General features: G+C 48.7%; 1 protein-coding gene and 1 long non-coding RNA gene across 11 annotated transcripts in view; one reads left to right on the forward strand and one right to left on the reverse strand.

Annotated features, from left to right (window-relative positions):
- Positions 1–24304, forward strand: part of Nmnat2 (nicotinamide nucleotide adenylyltransferase 2) — a 143429-nt gene that overhangs the window by 113784 nt on the left and 5341 nt on the right. The window contains exons 5-8 of the mRNA XM_048809861.1: positions 3491–3620; positions 5009–5089; positions 6489–6533; positions 10741–10817. Coding sequence (XP_048665818.1) covers positions 3491–3620; positions 5009–5089; positions 6489–6533; positions 10741–10817 — 333 coding nt within the window. The remainder of the gene's footprint in view (positions 1–3490; positions 3621–5008; positions 5090–6488; positions 6534–10740; positions 10818–24304) is intronic.
- On the reverse strand, positions 324–23648 carry LOC125618645. Of its 10 annotated transcripts, none has more exons than XR_007349962.1 (6): positions 12969–17262; positions 10597–10801; positions 9383–9500; positions 8488–8728; positions 6676–6775; positions 324–3151 (listed from the first exon to the last, which is right to left on the reverse strand). It is a non-coding gene; the product is annotated as an uncharacterized LOC125618645 (long non-coding RNA). The 10 variants fall into 10 exon arrangements; XR_007349967.1 differs by lacking the exon at positions 324–3151 and adding an exon at positions 3585–3722; XR_007349963.1 differs by lacking the exon at positions 324–3151 and adding an exon at positions 22896–23648 and having other exon boundaries at positions 3614–6775; positions 12969–14925.

Consider the following 24304-nt stretch of genomic DNA (forward strand, 5'->3'; position numbering starts at 1 on the left):
TTTCTCACACTCCATGCCACACTCACCTGGAGGTCTGCTCTCCTTCTAGTCACAGATGCCTCAGGATCCATGACAAGAGGGAGGAATCAGGGGACCTTGCAGGCATTTCTTTTCTTTTCTTTTTTTCCTATGAGCCAAGCACTCATCAAAAAAAAAAATTTGATGACTTAACATCAGATTATTTATTTTGCTTACACAAAATAAGGACAAGGGAACTTCACTATTTTGCCAGTTGAGAATGGCTGTTCTCCCTCCAATCCAGATTTCTCTTGGAGGACCAGATGTGTCAGCTTGGTTTGATTGACTCCATGTTGTTCCCCCACCCCCCCTGGAATATTGTCTCTGTTGAAAAACTGGCTTCACAAAGAAGGTGGCAGCAGGAAAATTTCAGAATCCAAAGCTTAAAAATAAGTCTTGGGCAGTGTGGGGTTATTTTCTGTCTCTGGGAGGGATCATCCGGTGTCTGAGGCCTGGGGATAGAGGCAAAGTCCCCAGCCACCCATCCAGGAGATGTCACTCTCAGTAGTGTCTGGTGTCCTGACCTTTGCTCGCCCAGGATGAGAGTGGGTAAGGAGCAGCAGGTCACAGGGGCCCCCTGACCCTCTGGGAGACAGAGCTCTCCCTGGGCAGACCCTGGGGCTGAGGGTCAATGGCCAGGGGAGAATCATGTCAACGTCTCCCCGCCTGTGGTCCCTGAGGTCCTGGGGCAGGGATGCAGGAGACAGCTAGTGTCATAAGACGTCCCCATCCCCAGCCAGGCTGGGTGCCTGGCTAAGCGAGGAGAAAGTTGGTGTTCCTCCTCAGGGCCTGGCCCCTGCGCTTGGCACCGCCTGGAAGGGGAGGAAGTGACACCCAGGGGAAGGCTGGGAAGTGAGGCCACCATCGTCACATTCAAGTTCAGGGTGCGACGGCTCAGTCTGCCCCCCAACAGGCCCCATACTTAGCTCCCCTTCATGGGCCACGTCCCTTCTGAGAGTCACGCCCTGCCCTTTATAGGCACAAGGACCCAGAAGTTCCAGGGACATGTCCATGTTTAGGCCCTCGGATCCGGAAGTGCCTCAAGCGTCCATGTTTAGGCCCCCGGATCCAGATCCAGAAGTTTCAAAGGTGCACATCCATGTTTAGGCACCTGGACCCGGAAGTTCCTTGGCGCACATCCATGTTTAGGCCATAGCATCCAGAAATGCCTCAGGTACACATCCATGTTTAGGCTCTAGGATCCGGAAGTGCCTCAGGTGTCCATGTTTAGGCCCCAGGATCTGGAATGCCTCAGGCATCCATGTTTAGGCCCCCGGATCCGGAAGTTCCTCAGGTGCACATCCATCTTTGGGCCCTCGGACCCGGAAGTTCCTCAGTCCTCCATGTTTAGGCTGTGGCATCCGGAAGTTCCTCAGGTGCATGTCCATTTTTATGCCCCCAGACCCTGATATTCCTCAGGTGCACATCCATCTTTGGGCCCTCGGATCTGGAAGTGCCTCAGGCGTCCATGTTTAGGCCCCAGGATCTGGAATGCCTCAGGCATCCATGTTTAGGCCATAGCACCCAGAAGTTCCTCAGGTGCATGTCCATGTTTAGGCCCCTGGATCCGGAAGTTCCTCAGGTGCACGTCCATCTTTGGGCCCTCGGATCTGGAAGTGCCTCAGGCATCCATGTTTAAGCTGCAGCATCCTCCTTGCAGGCATTTCTGAGCGCTGGTCATAGTTGTGGCCATTAAGCCTGGTTGCTGTTTTGTTGTCCAAATGACCGGGCTTCCTGGACACTCCCTCTTTTACTCTTGCCCAAAGCATGAGTCTGGACCAGAGAAACTCAGCCAAAAGCCCCAGCTGCTTCTGGCTGATGGGCAAAGGCTGGCTGACCATTTAGGTCACAGATGGTCCCCTGCTTTGGAGCAGAAGCTTGGAGCCGCTTCCCAATCCCCCTGAGCCTTCCCAGTTGTGGTGTGAGGCCAGTGCTCCTGGCATGGAGAAGAGATGTGCCAGAGAGACAGGCGCTCAGGGCTGTTTGGAGAGGTCTCTGAGCGACTGGGAGTTGACAAGGGCGAGGGCGGCACATACCGTCAGCCATTTTCTTCTCTGAGAGAGAGCAATTCAGTGGGGTTTGTCCAGCAAGAGGGAGAAATTCCTCAGCTAGTTAATAACCAGACCAGTTATTAAATGAGAAAATGTGCCACTTTCTTTTCTGGTGGTAAAAGAATAACAAAAGGAGGCAGACCACGCCTCCTACTCCATCAACACAGCTGGGCAGAGAAACCCACAAAGCAGACTGAGAAGATCTGAGTCCACAGCCCCAGCTGGCTCCCAGATGGTGGCTGCATGCTGCTGTGACCTTTGCCTATGAGAAGCATGACAAAAGTGACAGGTTCCCCCACAAGACACAGGCTGCTTTTCCAGGGCCCAGAAGGACTTGTGAGCCATTCTGCCTGCAGGGTGGCTGTAGAAGAGGTGCTCAGACGATCATCCCAGCCCTGGAACTTGGGGATCCTTTAACACTGCAGGACTCTGATCCAGAAAGGGTGGTGGGCGGGAGTGGGTGGTGGGCACCATCGCTCTCCAGATGCTGCCTTCAGGGGAGGGATCCTGAGTAAACAGTGGCCCTTGTGAAGCTAAGGGACTGAATACTGGTCCTTTGTTTCTGCTGCACCATAGCTGGTCTCCCACTCACTCTGGGCGAGGGAGGGTTGCTTCTGGGTCAGCTGTGAAGAATGCTGTGTGATCAGCTCTACGTTTTCTGCAGCCCTGGGGAAAGCAGCAGGCCTGATAGCACAGGACAATGAAGAATACACATCGAATTTCCGCTTGGCTCTGGAATGTGTATTCACACCACTGAACAGGCCAGAGAGGGCTCAGAACCCACCCACTCGCTTCCTGCAACACGAACACAGCCCATTCTGCCTGGCGCTGCTCTCTCGCTTGGCTGTGTTATTGACATCTCTGGCCTGAAGAGGCTGCAGGTGGCCATAGTACCTCGTGTTTGCATGACCTTTCCCAAGCTCACGGAGCCCTTTTGCAGACATGATCTCATCTGAGCCCCATGAAGCAGGCAGGAGGGCCAATATTCGTGAGACACAGAAGGTTGTCCTTTCGGCTGACGCTCACAAAGTTTCTGTCATCTGTCAAGGACTCCATAGGCACAATGCATGTGCTCAGTAATCCTACGACAGTCAAAAAGGCAGGTAAATTGTTAGACTTGAGTTGAGACTCAGGACAGATGAAGTAACTGTCCAACGTCATATAGCTCAAGGGAGGCAGAGCTCAGATTTGAATCCATGTTTGTATAGCGATACATCCCATGCTTTTCCCTCTGAGCGTCCCTGTCACCTGACAGCCTAATGACCACATGGTGCAGTTGGATCTAGAACCGATGCCCAGGGCTCTCCCTCAGCTCTGCGTACTGTGATGGACAAACTGATGACCATTTGGAGATAACTGGGAAACGCTTTTCAAAGTCACTTAGCTAATGTCACAGACCCAGTCCTTCTCCTTCTCCCTAGAGGGTGACTGGTTGCATCCTCTCCAATGTCAACACACCTTCTATGACACCTGTGATCGGACAGCCCCAACATGAGACCCCCCAGCCCATTTACCAGAACAACAACAACGTGCCCGCCAAGCCCACTGCAGGTAGGAGAATGTTGGTACAGTTCGTTTCAATCTTCAGAATCACTTAGAGGGCGCGCTAAAGCACTCACAGCGGGGCCTGACCCAGAATTTGATTCAGTAGGCCTGGGAGAGAGAGGAGGATTTGTATTTTTAATAAGATAATGCTGATGCTACTGGTCCATGAACTGTGCTTTCAGAACTGTTAATAGAGAGCATCACCATTAGAGAGAGAGAGAAATGATGGTGTGCATTCTTCTTGTGCATTTAAATAGAATTACATTAACTAGAAATTAAATATACAAAAGGGAGCATTTTTCTCTGCTTCTGCCAGGGAGGTCGAGGGTCTTGCACAAGGTCACACGGTGAGGAAGTGGCAGGGACAAGATCCATACCCAGGCACTTGTAGTCACTTCATTAGACAGAGAACAAAGGCCACCAGCACTTACTCACCACCAAACACTGTGTGTCTGAACAGTGCTCAGAGCTTTCTATATGTTCTCATTTACCGCAGTGATTCTACCCACAGGTGCTATGTTCCCATTCACTAATACAAAACAGAGATTCACAGTACAGGTTGCTGATTGCCTAAGGTCGAAGGGCTAGAGTTCATACTAAGTACTGTCAGGCTCCAAGGTCCACACTCAAATTATTCTTCTAGGCAATTCCAAGAGTCAGATGCTACGGCTTTTCAAGCCTAGGGATCATAAGCTGCCGTATTTTGGTCTGTCATAAACTGGGTAATTTGCAAAGAGTCAGAATCTCAGTTTGCATACAGCTACTTGTGGGGGCTCAGAAAAAATTTTTGGACTGGAGCCCAGAGAGATAATTGAATACCAGATCTCTCTCAGCCAGATGAGATTTGGGTGTTACTTACTGTCCAGTGGACAGAGCCTGTCCTAAGGATAGACTCACGACAAACCCAGCGAGGAAATGCTCATGATATAAAAATGAGAAAAGCCAATAGCGTAAATACCCTTTAAATGTAGCATCTGTCCACTTATGTCGACACACCTGCAAACATACATTTTAAAAATGGAGGAAAATCATCACTACACCAATGTGTTAGTGGTGATTATCTCTTGAGGTGGGATTAGGGCTGCTTTTTGTTTCCCTCTTTATATATTTCCCTCTTCTAAGTTTTCCAAGTTTTCAAAACTGTAATGACCATGACTAGGAAATAGATTCCAGTCTGTGGCTCACCATGCTTAGGCGTTGTGTTCACCTTGGACTGTGAACAAGAAGATGGAACTTTTGTTGTGATCTTTCTGTTCTTTCTCTCCACCCTCCTCCTGCCTTCCGCTCCCAGCCCCACCCCCTCCAGTGCACCCCTCCTGTTGACAGTGGGCCCCAAGTGTAAGTTGTGAGTGGTTCTCTCCCTCTGTCCCTGTCTGTCTTGCTCTCTCCCATAGCCAAGATCTTGGGGAAGGTGGGAGAAAGCCTCAGCCGGATCTGCTGTGTCCGCCCACCCGTGGAGCGCTTCACCTTCGTAGGTAAGGAAGCCATGGTCTTCCTTTCTCGTCCTGTTTCCTTTCTCTCCTCCCTTCGGTCATCAGCAAATACCCAGGAGCACCTATGCTATGATCTGAATGTCTGTGTCCCTCTAAAATAGATAACATTGAAATTCTAACCCCCAAGGTGACAGTTTTAGGCAGAGGGGCCTTTGGAAGATGATTAGGTCACAAGTGGAGCCCTCATGAGTGAGATTTCTGCCCTTACAAAAGAGGCTCCATCATGAGGACACGGTGAGGGGTGCTGTTCATGAACCAAGAAACACGTCCTCACTGGTCACCACATCTGCCAGCACCTTAATCTTGAACTCCCCAGCCTCCAGAACGGTGACAAATATATTTCTGTTGTTTGAAGCCACCCAGTTTATGGCATTTTGTCATAGCAGCCTGAATAGAAACCAAGACAACTTATGGTCGGGTGACCATTTATAGAGCAATGGTTGGAAGAGGTGAGCAGGACTATTCCAGGCTCACGGTGCCAATCTGTGATGGGATCCCAAAAGGCATGGCCCCCTGGTCTTGCTGCCTGGGCAGATTTCATGGCCTTTGCCCTCCTCCAGGCTGTGCTCATTCCTTATCCCACACCCCACAGAATGTGTCTGTACACCTGAAGGGTTTTCATCAAGAAACTGTCCACAGGTCAGAATCTGCCCCTGGCTGGCAGTGCCTGTCCTACCAAGAGGCATGAGCTTTTCCCTTCAGCTCTGTCTTTTTCCTGTTCCCCCAAAGCTCCTCATGGAGGAGAGTATCAGAGTCCCTGGGGCTTTCTTCTGAAAACCCCCAATTTAACTGCAGATCCTAAGCCCCGGACTTTGTTCCCTTTATTTTTTGGAGCTGACTTCCCCCATTTGTAAGGTTTCCAGTTTCAGGCATGATGAAAAAGAACTCAAGGATGATCGAGGAGGCGGGGAGGCATGGGTGAGATAGCGTCACCCCAGAGGCTCTGCTTTCACATCTTGCTGGGTGCTGTCACTAAGCTCTGCCACACAAAAATGTCAATTTCCCCATGTTTCCTGGCTCTTTAAACCAGGTAGCCCTCAAGGAGGAGGGCAGCCTCCTGTGACTCCAAAGCTGTCCCCCTAAGTTTTGAGGCTACTGGTTTGGGGAGCCTCCGTAAGATACTGCGTGTGCGCGGGCACCTTCTCATCAATGGTTCCCAGGAAGTGGTCTCACTCTGAAAATCCCAGAAATATGAAGTCCTGCTCGGGGAATGGAAGGACACGCTCCCTGTCCATTGTGGGCCAGCACCAGCCTGGGCTCCACTCTCTCCTCAGATGCCCCTGTGTAAGGAGGCATGGTCCCCCCATCCCATCCCAGATGCTCCTATCCAAGAGGGTCTCCCTCCCTGATGTCTCTGTGCCCCTCTTTCTTTCCTCCTCAGATGAGAACGCCAATCTGGGCACCGTGATGCGGTACGAGGAGATAGGTGAGTGGGGGGTGCGAAAATGGGGCACTGGGGCCACCTGCATCCACGAATGGCACCGTGGGGAGGACAGAGACTTGCAGGGTTTGCAGGAGGATCTGTTCTCAAAAGAGTGCTCTTTCCCAGGCTGAGATCCCATTCTTACTTAGCTTCTCTTCAACATCTCCTGCCCAGACGCAGGCCAGTTCCCTGGAGGTAGGACTGGATCAAGTGGCAGTTTTCCTTCAGAGCCTCCCCAGCCTCATCTAAAAGAATGAGAGTTGAGCTTCAGTACCAGCCGAAAGGACCTTTCTCTTGCCCACAGACACCGCACACAATCAGGGCCCAAGAGTCACTGCCTTCCATATCAGAGGTTTTTAGTGCTTGAAGGCAGAGAAGGGGGGGGGGGGGGCAATCACCTCTGCAGCCTCCCTGCAGCCCTGGGCTGGGCGAAGGCATCCCCCTGTCTCTGTGAGGCCCTGTGCCCAACCCAAAGCCAGAGCAGGCAGAGGGCAGTTGCACAGAGCTGCCAGGATGAGAAGGAACCTGTAAGTCGTAAAGTCACTCAGCAAACTAAAATCTCTCCAGGGTTCCATGGTGGGAGACACAGTGAGGGACCAAGTGCCTGAGCTGGGGAAGGGGGCAGTCAGTGGAGCTGGAGCTGGTAGAGGTCTCGGGTGACAGGGAGGGACAGTGACAACAGGAATGCCTGGATCTCTGGGATGAGAGGACACTGAATGTCCAACAAACACATTCAGTCTTAAACTTCCAGCTGAAAAGATTCTTTAGACATCTTCTGCTGCTGCTCTGCTCTCTCAGGGCCTAAGTGACAGCTCCTACTATGGTCCTGAAGCCTGGGGATGTACCTGAGATCCTCCGGGATCTCCTAAGAGGGCCAGGAGTTGTGACATCATTTCAAGGTGCTTCTCTGGGTCTTGCTCTCTGATCAGATACACACTGGTGATACACACTTGCTCTCTGATCAGATACACACTGGTGATACACACTTGCTCTCTGATCAGATACACACTGAGTTGGCTCATATTGGTTTGCTTGAACCATGTGAAAAATTTTAAGGAATTTTGCAAAACAATTATTAAACGGTATCGTTACTAAAAAAAGTAAGTTATAATAACTTACGGTTAAATAAATTGTATTAAAAACAAAGATGATGAATACTCCTCACTTCCTAATTATTTTACTATGCTTTAATATCTTTTACTCATCAATACATCACAGTCTCAGGCTGCAGGAAGGAGCACCTGGCTTCCTTGGGTGCTCCCCTAAGCAAGCAGGGGAGCTTGACTCCAGGTTTGAGAGCCCCAGAGCATCCCAAAGCAGAGATGGGAGTGAAGATGTTCTACCTCCCTGCAGCACCCGGGCTCTGTATTGGGCCATCCTGCCCAGCTCAGGGAGATGCCCCTCCCCTGCAGAGGGCACCATGGCTGTGGGTGCATGTGTACACAGTGCCCTGCCGTTGCCCTGTGCCTTCACTTACATTAGCTCACAGTAGCCCTGTGAAAGGCAGAGGTCACCAGGCCCAAGTGCGTACTCTTCTCACCCCCAGCTGCATGGTGAGCCTGTAGTCACTGCCTGTAGATGGAGCTGGAGATGGGTCCTTAATCTCTGGCCACCCACCTTAGCATACCCTCTGCTCCCTGAGAGAGAAGGGGTCTGCCAGTATCTGACGAGAAGGCCGTAGGGGAGGAAGAACTCTTAGGTTCTGAGAAAGGAGAGCTGTGTCCACTACTGTCAGATGGACTCAAGGTGTGGCCCAGGTAGCCATTGCTTTGGGGTGCCCTGAGAGCCGGGATGGGCCACAGGGCCTGGTCTGCACATAGCTGGGATTCCTGGGCAGGGAGTGTGGAGGGAGAGGTCTCATCCTGGCTCCTGGTCCTGGATCAGAGTGAACTGGGGAAGGAGGCAGGGTTCAGCAGAGGAAGAAGGGAGCCACCCTGCCTCGGGCCCTGGGACTCACAAGGCCCGCTTTTTAAAATCCTCTTGCACACTTCACAAGGAAAAGCCATCTTCCAGCTCCTTCAGCACCTGTGATCCCATTTCCACATTCCTAACAGCAGGCTGCTCCTCCAGGGCTGCCCCAGGCCAGGGGCTCCTGGTCAGGAAACTGGAGGCTCGTCCAATAAACCGGGAGAAATCACTGCTGCCCTCCAGTGGTTGCACATGGGACTTCAACCCTGCCAGGGCTGCCTGTAGGTGACCTGCCAGAAAAGGCAAAGACCTCACTCTAACTATTTGGTGCTTTGACTCATGAAAATATCACACATTATACTTGGGTGAGAACGTGAGTCCCTGTCTTGGAAATAGGAAGATTCATTTTCATGGCTGTGAGCAGGGTTTTCAACCTTGGCACTACTGATGTTTGGGAAAACAATTCTGTGTTGCAGGAGCTGTCCTGGGCACTGTAGGGTATTCAGCAGCGTCCCAGGTCTCTATCCACTACATGAGAGGAGCAAACTCCTCTCCTTCCAAGTCTCGACCACCAAAGATGTTTCCAGACACTGCCAAATTGCTCTTGGCAGTTGTAAAATTGCCCCCAGCTAAGAAGCACTGGTGTAGGGAAAGCCAAGACCCAGTGCATCCTCTGGATGTGGCCACTGAACTGAACCATTAGGCAGCCAGAGTTTCAGAGCCTCTGGTTTTCAACAGAGAACTGAGCTGGAACTCTGCATGGCTCCAGGGAACAGCAGAATTCCAGGGATGCACCCATCTGGCTCTTCTCCGCCATACCAAGCCCGGTCACCTCCACAGTGTGGGGAGATGGGCCAGCAAGTCCATGTGATGACATGGACAGGGAGATGCCACCAACTGGGCAAGCATTTCCCCAGGGGCCCATGCTGCAAGAGCGGAAGTACCATAGATAGGCACCAAGGCAGGTGGGGGAAGCTCCAGGCAGCCTGCGTGGCCTCTGCGTCAGCTCGTTGTTGGCTCATTCACTCGCCAAGTCTGAGCGCCTACTGCATGCCAGTCACTCTATCAGGAAATATAAAAAATAAATTAAGGTTCCTGCACATAAACTGTTCATTAGATTGCAGTACACAGGGAAAATGCAGGAATACTGAGGAGTTAAGATTCTAGCCCTCAGTGAGGTCTGCAGACTGCGCAGACCCTGGGACAATGAGATGCGATGCTGGCACCATCTGTTGTCAGCCAAGCAGCCTTCCACCTGCCTCGGAACCATCTGGACGCCTGTCCGCAGCAATGGAAAGTCCTTAGCTAGCTGTGGGGTCTAAGGAAGGCAGAGCCCTCAGCAGGCTTCTTTCCTGTCTCCTAGCCTCAAGTCCATGGTAGTAGCTGTCTTTGGAAGGCTGGTGGTGAGCTCAGAGTGGAGAGCTCATTAGACAAGAGGCCTACAGCCTTGGCTTTTTTTTATATATATATATATATATATACTTCAGGATTGAACCCAGGGGCACTTAACCACTGAGCCACATCCCCAGCCCTTTTTATTTTGAGATGGGGTCTTGCCAAGTTGCTTAGGGCCTTGCTAAGTTGCTGAGGCTAGCTTTGAACTTGAGATCCTCCTGTCTCAGCCTCCTGAGTCACTGGGATTCCAAGAGTGCACCACCTCACCCAGCAAGCTTGGTCTCTTGTCAGGAGGGTCTGGGCTGCCCGGGACCCACAAGCAGACACCATCCTGAGCCACATCCTGGGCAGAGGGCTTTCCCCCATGGTGTTACAAGATTCCCTGGATTCTTTTTTCCCCATGGCTCAGTTTACTGCCTGTTTAAAAATGACAGTGGGTCTCACTGGGAGAATTCAGAGTGGGTTTAATGAGGGAAGGAAAACGACTGAGAAGCAGGAAGTCAGGGTGCTGGGAAGAGCCTGGGGAGTGGGGGGGCGTCAGCCTCACTGTCTCCAGCCTTTTGCTGATGACAGTGGCGATGCCCATTGCTGGCCCAGTCTCTGCTAGGTCTCTTGGGGTGACCAGTCATTCTGGTTTAGCCCAGGAAGACCTGTGCTCTGGGCAGGTAGGGAGAGTGGGCCACCCTTGTGCTCCACTCTCCCCATGTGAGTAATCTCCTTGGGAGACAAGGATGGTCTGTAAATGAGCCCTGCACTGCTATACCCTGGCGCCGGGCTGCTGGGAGCCCTGGGCTGTGCAGCCCCCAGGGCCAGAGTGCGGGACGTCTGGGTTCATGAAGGAGGAAGGCGAAGCGGAGTACTCCCAGGCCTTCTCTTACTCCCTCTGCCAACTTTGCTCCCTCCTCAGAGCTGCGGATCTTGCTGCTGTGTGGCAGTGACCTGCTGGAGTCCTTCTGCATCCCAGGGCTCTGGAACGAGGCAGATGTGAGTAGCAGGTTCTGGGGCCCCACATACCTGGGATGGGGAGGAGACACTTGACTTCCATCTTCCCTCCTCCAACTGGAAACGCTTGCCTCCCCTGAGCTCCCAAGAGGGCGATCCGGGCACATCCCTATGGAAGAAAATTCTCACCCACCCCATGCTAAGCTGCTCCTCGGGATTGTTCCCATGAAGTGCCTGGGGAAAAGCATGGTGTTCAGAACACCATGCTCCAAGTGGTGCTTAGGGTGTGTGTAAGGGGGTGGGAAAGGGAAGGATCAAAAAAAACCCTTTGCCCTTTGGAGATTGTAGTGTGTGTTTTATTTTCCTTTGATTCCTTCTGAAGAGGTCGTAAAATGCACCCCCTAGAATACCACTGAAGAGAGAAAAGGGGTCAAGAGGGCAGATGATAATGGTAAAAGGTCAGGAGGATCCTCTGGCTATTGACTTGGAAAGAAGCAGTTAAACTTACCCCACTTAGAAGCTCTGGTTGAGATAGTTTATTAACACCAGCCTGATTCATAAATTCCTCCCTTCTCACATGAACTCCTTTTTTCTCTTTCTTTTTAATTTGTCTGGTAGCCTGAGCCCATGCTAGCTCCAACCTCCAGCCCCAAGCAAATGGAATTACCAGGGCGGCAATTCCAGACTTAGTGTTTTTTTAAATGAACTCGCTGTGCTGTGTAAATCCTCCAGCTCCTCTGGTGAGGGAACCCATGAGGCCCCCGTTGCCCACAGCTCATATGCCAATCACAGAAATGATGAGTTTTGCAGGAATGGTTAATTAACGAGATAGCCAAATCTGAGGAGCAGGAGGCCCAAGTCTGAAAGAGTGTAGGGTATTTACAGGATAAAGAAGCAGGGTGGTGTGAGGCATGGTGACATCTTGGCCCTGTGGTGTCAAAAGGTCACCCACTGGACATCCATGCAAGCCCAAGTGGAGGGTCGGTGGGTTCAAATGGCTTGTGCTACCTACGAAAACAATGTAGACAACCATTTCTACATCAGAGGTGTCATTCATAGCAAAGCTATTAGGAGTGAACTGTTTAGCCTAGGATCTCTGAAACTGGTGATAGATGTCAGTAACTGAAACAAGTGGATCTGGGGGGCTCATTCGGGGGTTCCCTAGGAATCACCCAGAACCTCAGTTATTTTTTATATCTGTTAAATTTATGGAATGTTATTGACAGCATTTTGAAATTTTAAAGAAATATGGGCTGGGGCTGGGGCTCAGCGCTAGAGCGCTCGCCTAGCACGTGTGAGGCCCTGGGTTCCATCCTCAGCACCACATAAAAATAAATAAAGGTATTGTGTCCAACTACAACTAAAAAATAAAATATTAAAAAAATAGACAATACAATCCCTGCCCCCAAGTCTTAGGAGGCATGACATATACATATGAAATCTTTTCCTGTACATTCATGTATCTCTGGAGAAAGAGACATAGAGGCAACCTTCAGGATCAGACTCAGATATCAGTTCTACTCCACCACAGCTCATGACAAAATATATTCTGAGCTTCAGTTTTTCCCATCTCTAATAATAATAGGCATAATAATAGTACCTGCCTTGTATAGTTTTGGAAGTCTTAAATGACAGGGTCTATTTAAAGTGCCCAGCCCAGCACATGTCACCTAGCTGTTCAAGTTGAAGGGCACTGATGCTAATCTACACAGGCGTGGGATAGCCAAGAGAGATGGGAGGGTTCTAGAGAAGCCGATGATAGTCCTTTCACCTCCGCCCTGGAACAATTTCCTGCAGGTGAAATTTTAAACCTCCTTTAAGTTTTGGATTAAGTGGCTTAATTAGTTTCACTTTCTCCCTACTTCACAAGGTACTGTGAAAGCAATCAGCAGACCAAGTTCTGTGCAAGGTCTCAGCAAGGTCCTTCCATGAATCAAGGCAGAGCTGGGCAATGCCCATGGGGCCCTGAGCCATGGGGAGGCTGGCTCTCATGGAGGAATCTAGAAGGAGGCACTGGGCAGCCTGGACTGAATCCTGAAGGAACCCTGGAGCTATTTGCTAAGAGTGACCTGTGGGAGCCTCCATGGCAGGCGCAGGCAGGCTTCCTGGATACCAACAATAAACTGGGCCCTTGCTGAGTGGCCCGTCTCTGCCTGCCCTCCAGTTAGATTGCTGCTGATGCGGTTCTCTTACTTGCCTCTGTGGCGGTGGGTGCTCTTGGTGTTGATGGAGCCCAGATTCGAGGACCAGGAGTAAGACCCGGGTCTCTCCTCTTCTGGTCGGTCCCGGGTGCTGAGATATCAGGGTTGAGTGGTTAATATGGAAAATCAGAGAAACCAATAGCTCTTGATTTTCTAGGAATGTGACAGTGAAGGTGGAGAGTCCTCACCTATCCCAATGTGTCCCCACTCTGTCACTTGGCCAGGTCCCAATCCCAACTTTCTTGCCTTTCTGGATTCCTTAGGAAAATCCTAGAATTTCAGCCCCTCGTGGTTGCTTGTATAAAAAGGGAAGGGGTCCTCCTATCTCATTCCCAATCCCCAGTCTGAGTTGGGTGATTTTGGAGCACCCCGTGGAAGCCAGGAATGGATAAGATAATGAACCGACAACAAGGTAGGTGATCAGCTCGTCCCAGTTTTAAAACTGGAAGTCCTGGAGGTGGGGTGCAGGTCAGTGTAGAGCACTAGCCTCTCATGGATTGATCCCCAGCACTGCAAAAATAAAACAAAGCAAAACTGAAAGTCTTACATTCTTAAAACTCCCTCAATGTTGGGCCAACTTGGATGGTTGGTCACCCTGGAGACCTAAGACATCCAGCTTGGCTACTCAGAGGACAGAAGTGCCCCTCTATCTGTCCTGTCCAGGGTGGTGAGAATTTGGTGTTCTACAGCAGCAGCAGAAGGATCAGGATCAAGCAGCCCCTCACAGTGGGCCAGGGAGGACTTTCAGCCTCTAGCAGACCTGCATTCACTCCCCACCTGCCAGCCAATCGCTCATCCCCCTGACTCACCCACAGCCAATCTGTGAGGTCCTTAGAATCTCATTGCCTCTGAGATAGAGGGAAAAAATATCCAAGGAGCCATTTCCTTACATAATGTGTGTGAGTGACTCTCAACCTGCAATTGAGGTGTGCCAAAAATATCACATTCAATTCATTTAAGTCAAGTTAAAATTCCATTCCAAGTCCCTACGCTCAAGGATGGTAGAGGTTTTGTCTCATTCATGACTGATTAGCAGACGGGAGAGACTCTTGTGGGACCTGAACGTGAGGACAGTCCTTCAGACTCAGTTCACCAAGGGCACCACCTCTCCCCTGTTGTAGCCTTCATGGCTACTTGAGGGTGATGGTGCTCCTCCCATGCCCACCTGGGGCAGGGGACTCCTTGATGAGTCCCCTGATTCCACTGATCACCAGGCCCTCTGGGTGCTGTTGGGTGGGACACTTCTTCCAACTCCAGCCTCTTCCTGTTGTGACAAAGTTGCGGGGTGGGCAGCAGAACCTCTTCTTCCTTCTTTCTATCCTGAAAGAATCTTCCTTGTTTCTCTCCCCACCTCAGGACACCTAATGAAATTTCTCCAGTGAATTTAAAGCCATTGACTTCAAAATATTTTTATCCTACAATTTCTCTTTCAGAGCCTGGCTCTCTGCTAGAAATAGGGGTAGGGCTAGGCAACCCTGTCCTTATTTGGGAAAGTTGGAGCTCAACCCTCTTCCTTTCAAGGAACCTCTTTCTAGATGCTCCAGGGTGAGCCCTGCTTACACTATGAGCGAGTTCCACCATCTGGGGCTCCCCTGGAAGTGGCCCATTTTAAAGGATCTCGATTTCTCACCCTGAGATTCTCAGGAATGAGATAGGTGAGAGCTGCTGGGGTTTCATTCATTCCCTCCTTCACCCTTTTATCAGAACACATGCTCTAATTGCCTGGGGCCCACATGATACCTGTTGACCACAGACCTCTGCTCAGAGACCAGGAGCCCAAAGGCCCTTCATCTGCCATGGCTGGGAACAGGACAGCAGGGAGAAGAGCACAAGGCCCCGGAGCACTTTTCAGCATCTTGTGTCTTCTGCCGGATTCTCAGAGACAAGGCAGAGGAGGAGTCCCTGGCTCAAAATGGGAAACGGGAGCCCTGCATCCTCGGTAAAGAAGGCTGAAAGACAGAGGGCCTTCTTTTCACCCAGGCTGAGGACCAGCTGCAATGGCCTCTTGGATGGCAGCATTGCCAGGGCCTCTCCCGACCTCTCCCCGAGTCAGGTTTGCCCTCTCTGTTGCCTTGGCCTCTTGAACCAAAGCTCTCCATCCAGAAATCTAATTTCACAAGGAAAGGGACACTCCACCCCCTCCAGGCACATTCCTTATGGCATGTCCCATTAGTCACAAGGATCCATGAGCCCACAGTGAATTCTGACCTTCGCTGACCAGCGACACACCCTTCCCCTTACATTCCACGGGGAGACAATTCCATACATATTCATCGAGTTTCTTTCAAGGGGAATACAAAGGAGCTCCTGTGTGGCCCTGTAATGGACATTTTTATTCTTGATTTCTGATGGAAATCAAGACCCAGGATCAGGCTCAGATCAGGACCCAGTCCGATATGCCATCCCATCTGGGTTCTTTATTAGAGAACTAGTCTCCCACAAGAGCCCTGATCCTGGCTTCCTGCATCCTCACAAGCACCCAAGCAGGTCTCCAGGCATGGTCAGGAACTGTGGGGAATCAAGACCCAGAGCCGTGGGGTCAGCCAGGACTGATTCGTGAAGCAGAAAACGTTTATACTCACTCTCTCCCGACATAAAACCTGCAGGGTGGGGACCTGATGCCACCAGCTGCTTTGTCCACCATATTATAATGGAAGGCAGGAAAATTAATTCTAATTTTAATATTTCTTCTTTCAATCAATCCTCCAATATACAAACATATATTTGCCCTGGAGGCCCATGCTGTCTAAAACTACCTTTTTATTATATCTTTCCTTTATAGAGCATGAAATAAAACATGAAAAATTTATAAGAGTTCCCAAATCCAGTCAGCACTTAATAACTGTTGGCTGTCTTTCATTCATTCATTCATTTTAAAATATTTGCTGAACACCTACTATGTGACAGGCACTATTTTAGAAATGGAGTAACAGAGAAAAGAAAGTTTTTGACCATGGACTTTACTTCCTAATGGGAGACAGAGACAATAAACAGTTTGTATCTCATGGGTTAACTCATTTAAGAGCACTTCGGTGAAATGGAGTCTCTGTTCCTGTTTTAGAGATATGGAAACTGAGGTTTAAATGGATCATGACTTGTCCAAGAGCATACAGCTATAAAGTTCTGGCTGGTTGAAATAGGGTTGTCTTTATTGGCCTTACTTGGAAAGGTATGGACTTTTGAGGAAGCAGGCGAAAACCATTAAGTGTACCGATCACCTGTATTAGCTGGTCCCAAGGATATTTGCATTTTAAATAAGCAAGCCTCAATATTTATCCCAAAGGAGTGAAATTTTCAAGGTGGAACATCAGGCACCAGAAATCAGCTAGTGAGGGAATTGATTTTTTTCCCCTTTCTCTTTTTGCACTCCTTAAAGACATTCCACAGGTTGGTTCTAATTGGCTGCACCTTACATTTTTCCAGCCAACCCATCAGGGACTAACTGCTTCCTACATCCATCAGCTATGGGAGAACAACCAAAGAAAATAAACAGAGGAAGAGCCTCAGGCATTAGCCACTCCACAAGAAATCCCAGGGCCCCTAGATAAATGGAGCAAAGACAAACATTCAGTGATTCAGGCTCAGATGGTTTTGATCAGACAGCCCAGCTCCCGGTGGGGAGGCCTGATGGACTCTTCCACCCCAGGGATTAGGCTCCCCTCCCACTGATAAGCCCACTGCTGAATTCACAGGCTGGGGGAGGAGCCTCAGCTCCTGCCTGGGGGATTCTGGCTGTTCTCATGTGAAAGATGCAGTTGGTTTTCAGGCCTTTGAGTCTGGAAACCCCTGCCTTCCCACACTCCCAAGCTGGCAGTGGGAGTGCGGGTGATTTCCTGTGGGAAGCCCCTCGGAAGGCTCCTCCTTGCATTTGCATTGAGAGCATCCTTGAGCAAAGTAGCCCCCCACCCAACCTTCCCGCCAGAGAAGTGCGAGGGTCAGAACAGCTCTGGGCTTCTCCACTGCAGTGGATGGAGGTGGATGGAGAAGCTGCTTCCAAGCTCCCCACATGCCGGTGGCTTCTGGAAGCTCTCTCTGTGCCTCCTTTCTTAATCCACTCAGAAGAATGCACCATTGTATACTCTAGGGGGTGATGTGGAGCAATGAACTGAGAACTTATTGTAGGGTAAGCTAGTAGAAAAAAGTAAGCTCAAATAAGATCGAGTACCTATTGTCAAATTGTAATATTTTTAAATCAAACAAGTTTTTCAACACACTAAAATATGATTTTTTTTTTTTTTTGGTATTTTGGATTGAACCCAGGGGCACTTAACCACTAAGCCACATCCCCCCAGCCCATTTTATATTTTATGTAGAGACAGGGTCTCACTAAGTTGCTTAGGGCCTTACTAAGTGGCTGAGGCTGGCTTTGAACTTGCAATCCTTCTGCCTCAGCCTCCCAATCCTCCTGGGATTATAGGTGAGGACCACAGCCCCTGGCTTAAAATATGTATCTTATCAATGGATCTAGAAGAGGCATGAAGCAATGGAAAGTATCCTTAAGGGAGACCAGAGTGAGTTCACATTCACTTAGTAGCTGCAGCTTAGACACATCACCGCAACTCACTGATTCTTGTTTTTTTTTCATCATGAAATGAGAAAGGAGACACACGTCTCAGAAGACAGAGGTTATGTTATAAGGACTAAGGGACAATAAATGAAGCTCCTAGTATTGTGTCTGGCTCATGGTTGATATTTTAATAAATGTTTCCTCCTCTCACTGATGGACCAATGTTCATCCCTGACCATCCCTTCTCTGGAGACACACAAGTGGGCCCAAGGCTCTGTATCTTGAAAAGAGAGAAGTGTTTGGGAGAGAAGGCCAGGATTCTGAACCCTGATCTAAGAATGATGATCTTACCAGTTAGACTTGCCAGGGCAAGTCAATATATCTTAGATTCTCTTGACCCCTGTTTAAAACACTCAAATGGTTTCTCTCTGCAATAGGAACAAAATCCCATCTTCACTGTGATCTGGTCCTTGTTTATTTATTCTGACTCTCTGTGCTCCAGTTTTCTCATCCCAGGGCTTTTACAGAATGGTGGCCTCACTGGGAATACTCTTCCCCAGATAGCCCTGGGGCCCAGTCCTTTCTCATTTAGGTTGCAATTTAAAGGCCCATGCCTGTAATCCCAGTGGCTCAGGAAGCTGAGGCAGGAGGATCAAAGCCAGCCTCAGCAAAAACGAGGTGCTAAGCAACTCAGTGAGACCTTGTCTCTAGAAATAAAATACAAAATAGGGCTGGGGATGGGGCTCAGTGGTCAAGTGCCCCTGAGTTCAATACCCCCTTACCAAAAAAAAGGCCATTTTATTCTATATCAACATTGTACTAATATCTACCAAATGCTTTCCTTTTTTAATATATCTGTTTATTATTGCTTCCCCCTCAAAGGTAAGGTCCACGAGTGAATGCCTGTGTTGTTCACCAACACCAGAACAGTGCCCAGTTCACCAATACAAATTTACCACATACTCAGTATAGATTTGCTGAATGAAAAAGATGACGGGGAACCGGAGACGACTCCATTGGAGGAGCTCAGCCCACAGGATAATTTGTCACCTGTGCCGCCTGTGGCCCAGACTTTTGCCAGTTACCTATAATCCATTAGCCACTACAAGATATTAGTCACCCAATGGTAGGTAACTTGCCCTATCCTTCATCACAGTGGATACAACTGAAAATGACCTTTTATTTAATGTCACCCACTAGATAGTGATCTAGCCTAGAGAGGAAGTCGTTTCTACCTTGCCCATCCTTGCACCCCTAGTGTCCAGGAAGGTGCCTGGCTAAGACTACAGGGAATCTACCCACCCAAAGCATCCCTGAAGCTCAGCAGGGCAGGCCTTGGAATCCCGCCTCTTGGAGACACAATGGGAACCCCACATTCCTCCTAAAGATTTGCTGCCTGGGCCGAGTGTCCTCTCTCCCAAGGCCAAGTTGCTTCCTGCCTCAACATGTCTCATATCCTTCCTTCAGATTCCCCACATTTGGAGAAGCAGGGTCTGCCCCTCCCACTTCCTCTCCTCCCTGCCATCCCTATCTCCCCTGGGAAGCCTTTGACCAGAAAATGAAAAGATATGATCAAAGCTGTGCCTGAGCAGGAAGTCCAAGCAGGATGAATGGCACAGCCCCCCACCTCTGAGGCTGACGCAGGCCAGGGCTAAACTGAGAGGGCCATTGTGTGCAGCACAGAGAGAAGACCATGCCCTGAGCCTGCCCACCCAGGTCAGGCAGTTCGAGGGCACATGGGCCAGGAATGGGGTTTGCCAGCCTGGAGGGCTTTGCTGCACTGACTACTCCCTTCACCTCCCCAACCCCAAGGGCAAGACCCACAGAGAACTCTCCAGGTCTGCAGGAGGTGCTGAGGCAAGAGCTCAGTTCCAGGGACCTACACACCCTGGGACTCCTGCCCTAACCATTCTTCAGGGGTCAGGGGATTCTTTTGCTGGAATTCCCAGAGATGCTGAGGTACTTGTCCTTACAGGTCGCTCATTTTTACCTTATCCCCAAATCAAGCCAGAGTGTTAGTAGTAACAGCAGTTAGGTCACCGGTTGTGTGATGTACAGTCACAATCCCCATAGGCAGGTGTGCAGCTGAAGGATTAGGGATGGATTTCAAAATCCCTGGGGTAAGGTCTGGAGAGTCTGTTTTGTTGTTCATTTTATTTTTTCACAAATAAGACTTTTTGTCGGTATCAAAATTCTGAATTTCAAACAGATGCTTGGGCTGCTGGCTCATGTCCATTGGCTTGTTCAACCTCAGCTGCTGTCTCATCTCCAGGAATTTTTCCAGAACTACTACCTTCACCATGAAGCTCCGTGAGTTTTCTACTTCAAACGGGGCTTCGTTAGCATTTGTACTTTTCTAACAAAGACATCATGAAGAAGATGTTGAGGACGATAAGAGATTGGCAAGCCTTTTCTTAGTCTTTCCAATGTTTTCTGGATTCTTTTTATTGATCCCTTCTTAGGCATTTGTCTGTACTCCTCTGGTCATGAATCCCATCATCTCCAGGATCTTCTGAACATGTAGCCCAGGCCAAAGCATAAGAGGTTTTCTGTACATGATTGTTGGCTGATTTTTCTTTTATTTTTCTTTTGTCAGTCCTGGGGACAGAACCCAGGGCCTCATGCATGCTAAATAAATGCTCTACCACTGAGCTACATCCTTAGCCCAGGCTATATTTTTAAGTAATATAACAACACAGAGCTGATGAAGCAAATAACCTTCATAGTTTTGACATCAATGTTAGCTTCAATTATAGTCTGCCACTTTTTGACCATGGGGCACATTTTGTCCTCAGTAAGATTCATGCTAATGAAAATGAGTTAGGCAGCTTTTGCTATAAACACTCTCAATAATTAGCTTGAATTTTCTACATGCATCATCATCATTCTGCAGATCAATAAGGCTCACCTCAAACACAGAACCCCTGAGGCCATCAGATGCTGTTTTGGTTCCTTGAATCCTTATGACTAGTGTTTTTCCAATGTTTCTTACATCGGACATAGCAGGTGCCATCATACCAATCTTTCTTAGAAAATGGATCCAGCACTTTCTTCTTGGCTTCACTTTTGCTGCCTCCTCTAAGGCATTTGTTCTGGCCAACCACTGTGGTGCTGCTCAGAGACCCAAAAATGTGAAAATGAAACTCTCATGAGAATTTAGACCTATGGGATGGGTGCACAAGGGGTGCAAGTCTAAATAGTGTGGCCATTTGCCCAAAAGGTGGTATTTAAGTGAAGGGCTTTGAGCCAAGAAGGAGTAGAATTTGACTTATATTTTAATGTTATCAGTCTGGATGTTGGAAATAGACTGTAAAAGGCAAGAGAATAATGGGAAGACCAGAACAATTCAAGTGAGAGGCAGTAGAGATGCATTAAGGTGCTGTTACTGAAAACTTGATAGTTTAAAGCAATGCCTAGTTATCATCTTCTAGTTCAGAAGCAGGAAGTGTGAAATAGGTTTCAAAGAGCCAAAACTTAAGTATTGGTGGGACTGCGCTCCCTCCAGAGGCTCTAAGGACAATCCGTTTGACTTTCCCAGAGCTTTATTTATTGCATTCCTTAACTCGGGCCACTTCCTCCATCTTCAATGGTGTAGCATCTTCAAAACTCTCTCTGCCCCATGTTCACATTATCTTCTCCTGTGTCACATTTCTCTCTCCCTCCCTCTTACAAGGATACTTATTATTTATTGCCCTTAGGGACTGCCCATATGACCCAGGATAATCTCAAGATTCTTGGTTAAATCACATCTACAAAGTCTCTTTTGCTATATAAGGTCATAGGTTCCAGAGATTAGGACCTGGGTCTCTTTGGGGGTCATTATCCAGCTACCAGAGGAGACTTGAGCCAGAGTAAAAGTGAGGAATGAGCAGTCTTATATTTTGTTTTAAGATAGAGTTAATTGGATTATATTAGGGACTGAATGTAGGATGTGGGAGAAAGAGAGGAAATAAGGAAAATGCCAAGGTCTTTGCTCTGAGCAATTATAAGAAATGAAAAGGTCTCTAGGAAAAGCATTTCTTTGGGGAGAGCTGTCTATTTATTTGTGTTAGCAGGTCCACAGGCTCATGGGCGTATGAAGTTTGAGATACCCCGGCCAAGTGGCATGTTGCGAAGAAGACAGCAGCTGTCACATGAGTCTAAAGTTCAGGAAAGAAGTCTACGCTGGAAATATTAATTTGAGAGCCTTTAGTGTGTCTCTAAAGCTTTGAAATGGAATGAAATCATTAAGGGTGTGAGTGTTGATAGAAAAAGAAAGAGGGCCAAGGACTGAGGTCTGGTGGAGTCCAGTGATTCAAGGTCAGAGGGAGGAGGAGGAATCAACACAGGGAGGCCAAAAAGGAGCTGCCAGGAAGGGGAGGAGGATGCTCAGGAGAGGGCAGTGGTGTCTGGAGGCCTGGTGAAGACAGAGGTGGGGGTGGAACAGATCTCTGAGCCCCCGAGAGAGGTGGGCGTCAATGAGGGCACCTTTCACCCACCCCAGCATCTAGCGCCCCTGTTCCTCCAGCATGAAAATGAAGCCCATGCCTCACTGTCTGGCCAAAGGAGCAGGCTTGCAGCCCTGCAGAGAAGCTGCTAAAACCTAGGGGTCTTTTTTCATGAACCCTGTCTCCCTCACCCATCTGTGACTCCTAGGGGCAAGTCTGCCACCTGTTTCTAGAAACGAGAAACATCTCAGGCAGCTAGGTCTCCATCTGCTTGCCACCCACAGAGCATCCTGGCACAATTATTCATTGAGTGTCAGGTCATTAGGTCCTGAGTGGAGAGAAGTAGCTGGGTGGATGTCACATACAGGGCAAGTTCCCCCATGAGGACTCAATGCCATCCTGAGCTGTTATCTTTGAGCTTTAAACTGAAATGCTCACTTTAAATAGCCCTGTTATCACATGTACCGTTTATCAAACATCTCAGAATCAGTAGGAAGGCAGATCCTACATCATGCAACCTACACCCCATCATCTACCTAAGCGGGCAGTTTAGGAACCTCCAGGTATGTCCTTTGGATGGATGCCCTCTCTTCTCTCCTCCCCTCTCTCCCCTCCCTCTTCTCTCTTTTCTGTCTCTTTGTCATGCCAGTTTTTCCAGAGTTTTAATTTAGTAAGTAAACCACGGACTCTCAAATCTGGTTGCACACTGCAATCACCTGGAGATTTCTAAAAAATACTGACCCTGGGTCCAATTCTGAGAGATTCTAGTTTATTCTCTTGGGTGTGAGCTGTGCATGGGGATTTTTTTAAGTTCCTCAGATGTCTCTAATGTGCAGTCAAGTTTGAGAATCAGTTACTGCATAGTGAATCCCAGTGCAGTATTCTAAAAGCAATGGCAAGAGAAGCTGAAGCCCCCTCCAACTCCCTGCCCTGGCTCTCCCTAACATTCCTGGCCTATAGGACAAAAGATCTGATGCCAATTTACCCGATCTGAATACCTCCAACAGATGCAGTGTGTGGTAGGATGCTCTGTATCTTCCAACTGGCAGAGGTGGCAGGGCTCTGATATTCCACACCTCACTTGTAACTTCTCTCCACAGCTTCCCTCCTCGGGTACTCAAAGCCTTATTTCAGCAACATCAAAGTTCCAGTTGCAATTCTAGGTCCAGTTGTGAGCAATGGGGAAAGCCACCAAAAGTGGATGGAAAAAACCCAAGGATATGGGCACGCGTACACCATCCCATAAATCAGTCCTACAAATGGAAATCAGTGGGTAGGAAGATCTTCTAGTAGAGGAGAATGGGTTATGATGTTCCAGAATGTCTGGTTTTGTGGTTTGAAGAATTATGGGGGGGAAATCTGGGTCTCTTCCCGTCAGAGCAGATCTTGCTCAATAAGCTACACTGCCTAGAAGCAACTCGTGTCCTCATCCCCTCCACCATCTGGGATCCATAATTGGCAAGATCTAAACAGTAATACGCTGACCCAAGTCTGTCAAATGCCATCATGTCCAGGCTCTTTGAAAATAAAAATTGGCACCAATTTCCAGGAAGCCTCTTGGTAATATGTTTCAAGACCTTGAAATAGGTCCAGTTCATTTCCTTTTATGCAATTATCTTATTCCTTATCCTAAGGAAATAATCAGAGATGTGATAAAAGATTTATGTATAACGATCTTCATCAAAGTGTTATGTACAATTGCAAAAAAGAATCAGAAGTAACTGTATACTTCCCACAATTTAGGGCTGGTTTCATATACCATGGAGTGTCTTGCTGCAGCAGACAATGAAATATATAGATTGTTAACACTTGTTTTCAAATAATTTTTATTCATGTGAGAAAATGCTCACAATATAATAATACATGAAAAAATGCAGATAAAATGATTCCTTTTGCATGAGAATCCCACTGTGGATATAGACACCTACCTGTAGAGAGGGAAACACTAGGCAGAAATACACTAACATGTTAACAGTAACCACCTAAATATCTCATTCCCCCCTGCTCCCGCCACCCTGGATCTTCTAAGATTGTATTGCATCCATAGTCAGAAAGACAAAGTAAAAATATTATTATTTTTTCAATGAAATGAAGGGTTTATTTCTTATTAAGTGATTCTACCACAGTGATCTCAGAAGTGACCCCAGTAATAGTCATGACCATCCTGTCTGTATGTGTGCACACAGTGATACATTCATTCCAAGACCCCCTCTGCTTGGGCTGCCCTGGGTCCCACAGCAGCTTTCAAATGGGTAGGCGAGGGGAGTGCTCTAGTCCCTCTCATGAGCCCAGCTGAGGACTGACAGCTCCTTGCTGGACATAGGGTGTCTACTGGGTGAGAAGTATATGTCATTCATGTTTTTCTGCACCATTATGAACTCAACAGGAACCTCA

Source organism: Marmota marmota, unplaced genomic scaffold (assembly GCF_001458135.2).
Source record: "Marmota marmota marmota unplaced genomic scaffold, marMar, whole genome shotgun sequence".
Lineage (NCBI taxonomy): Eukaryota > Metazoa > Chordata > Mammalia > Rodentia > Sciuridae > Marmota > Marmota marmota.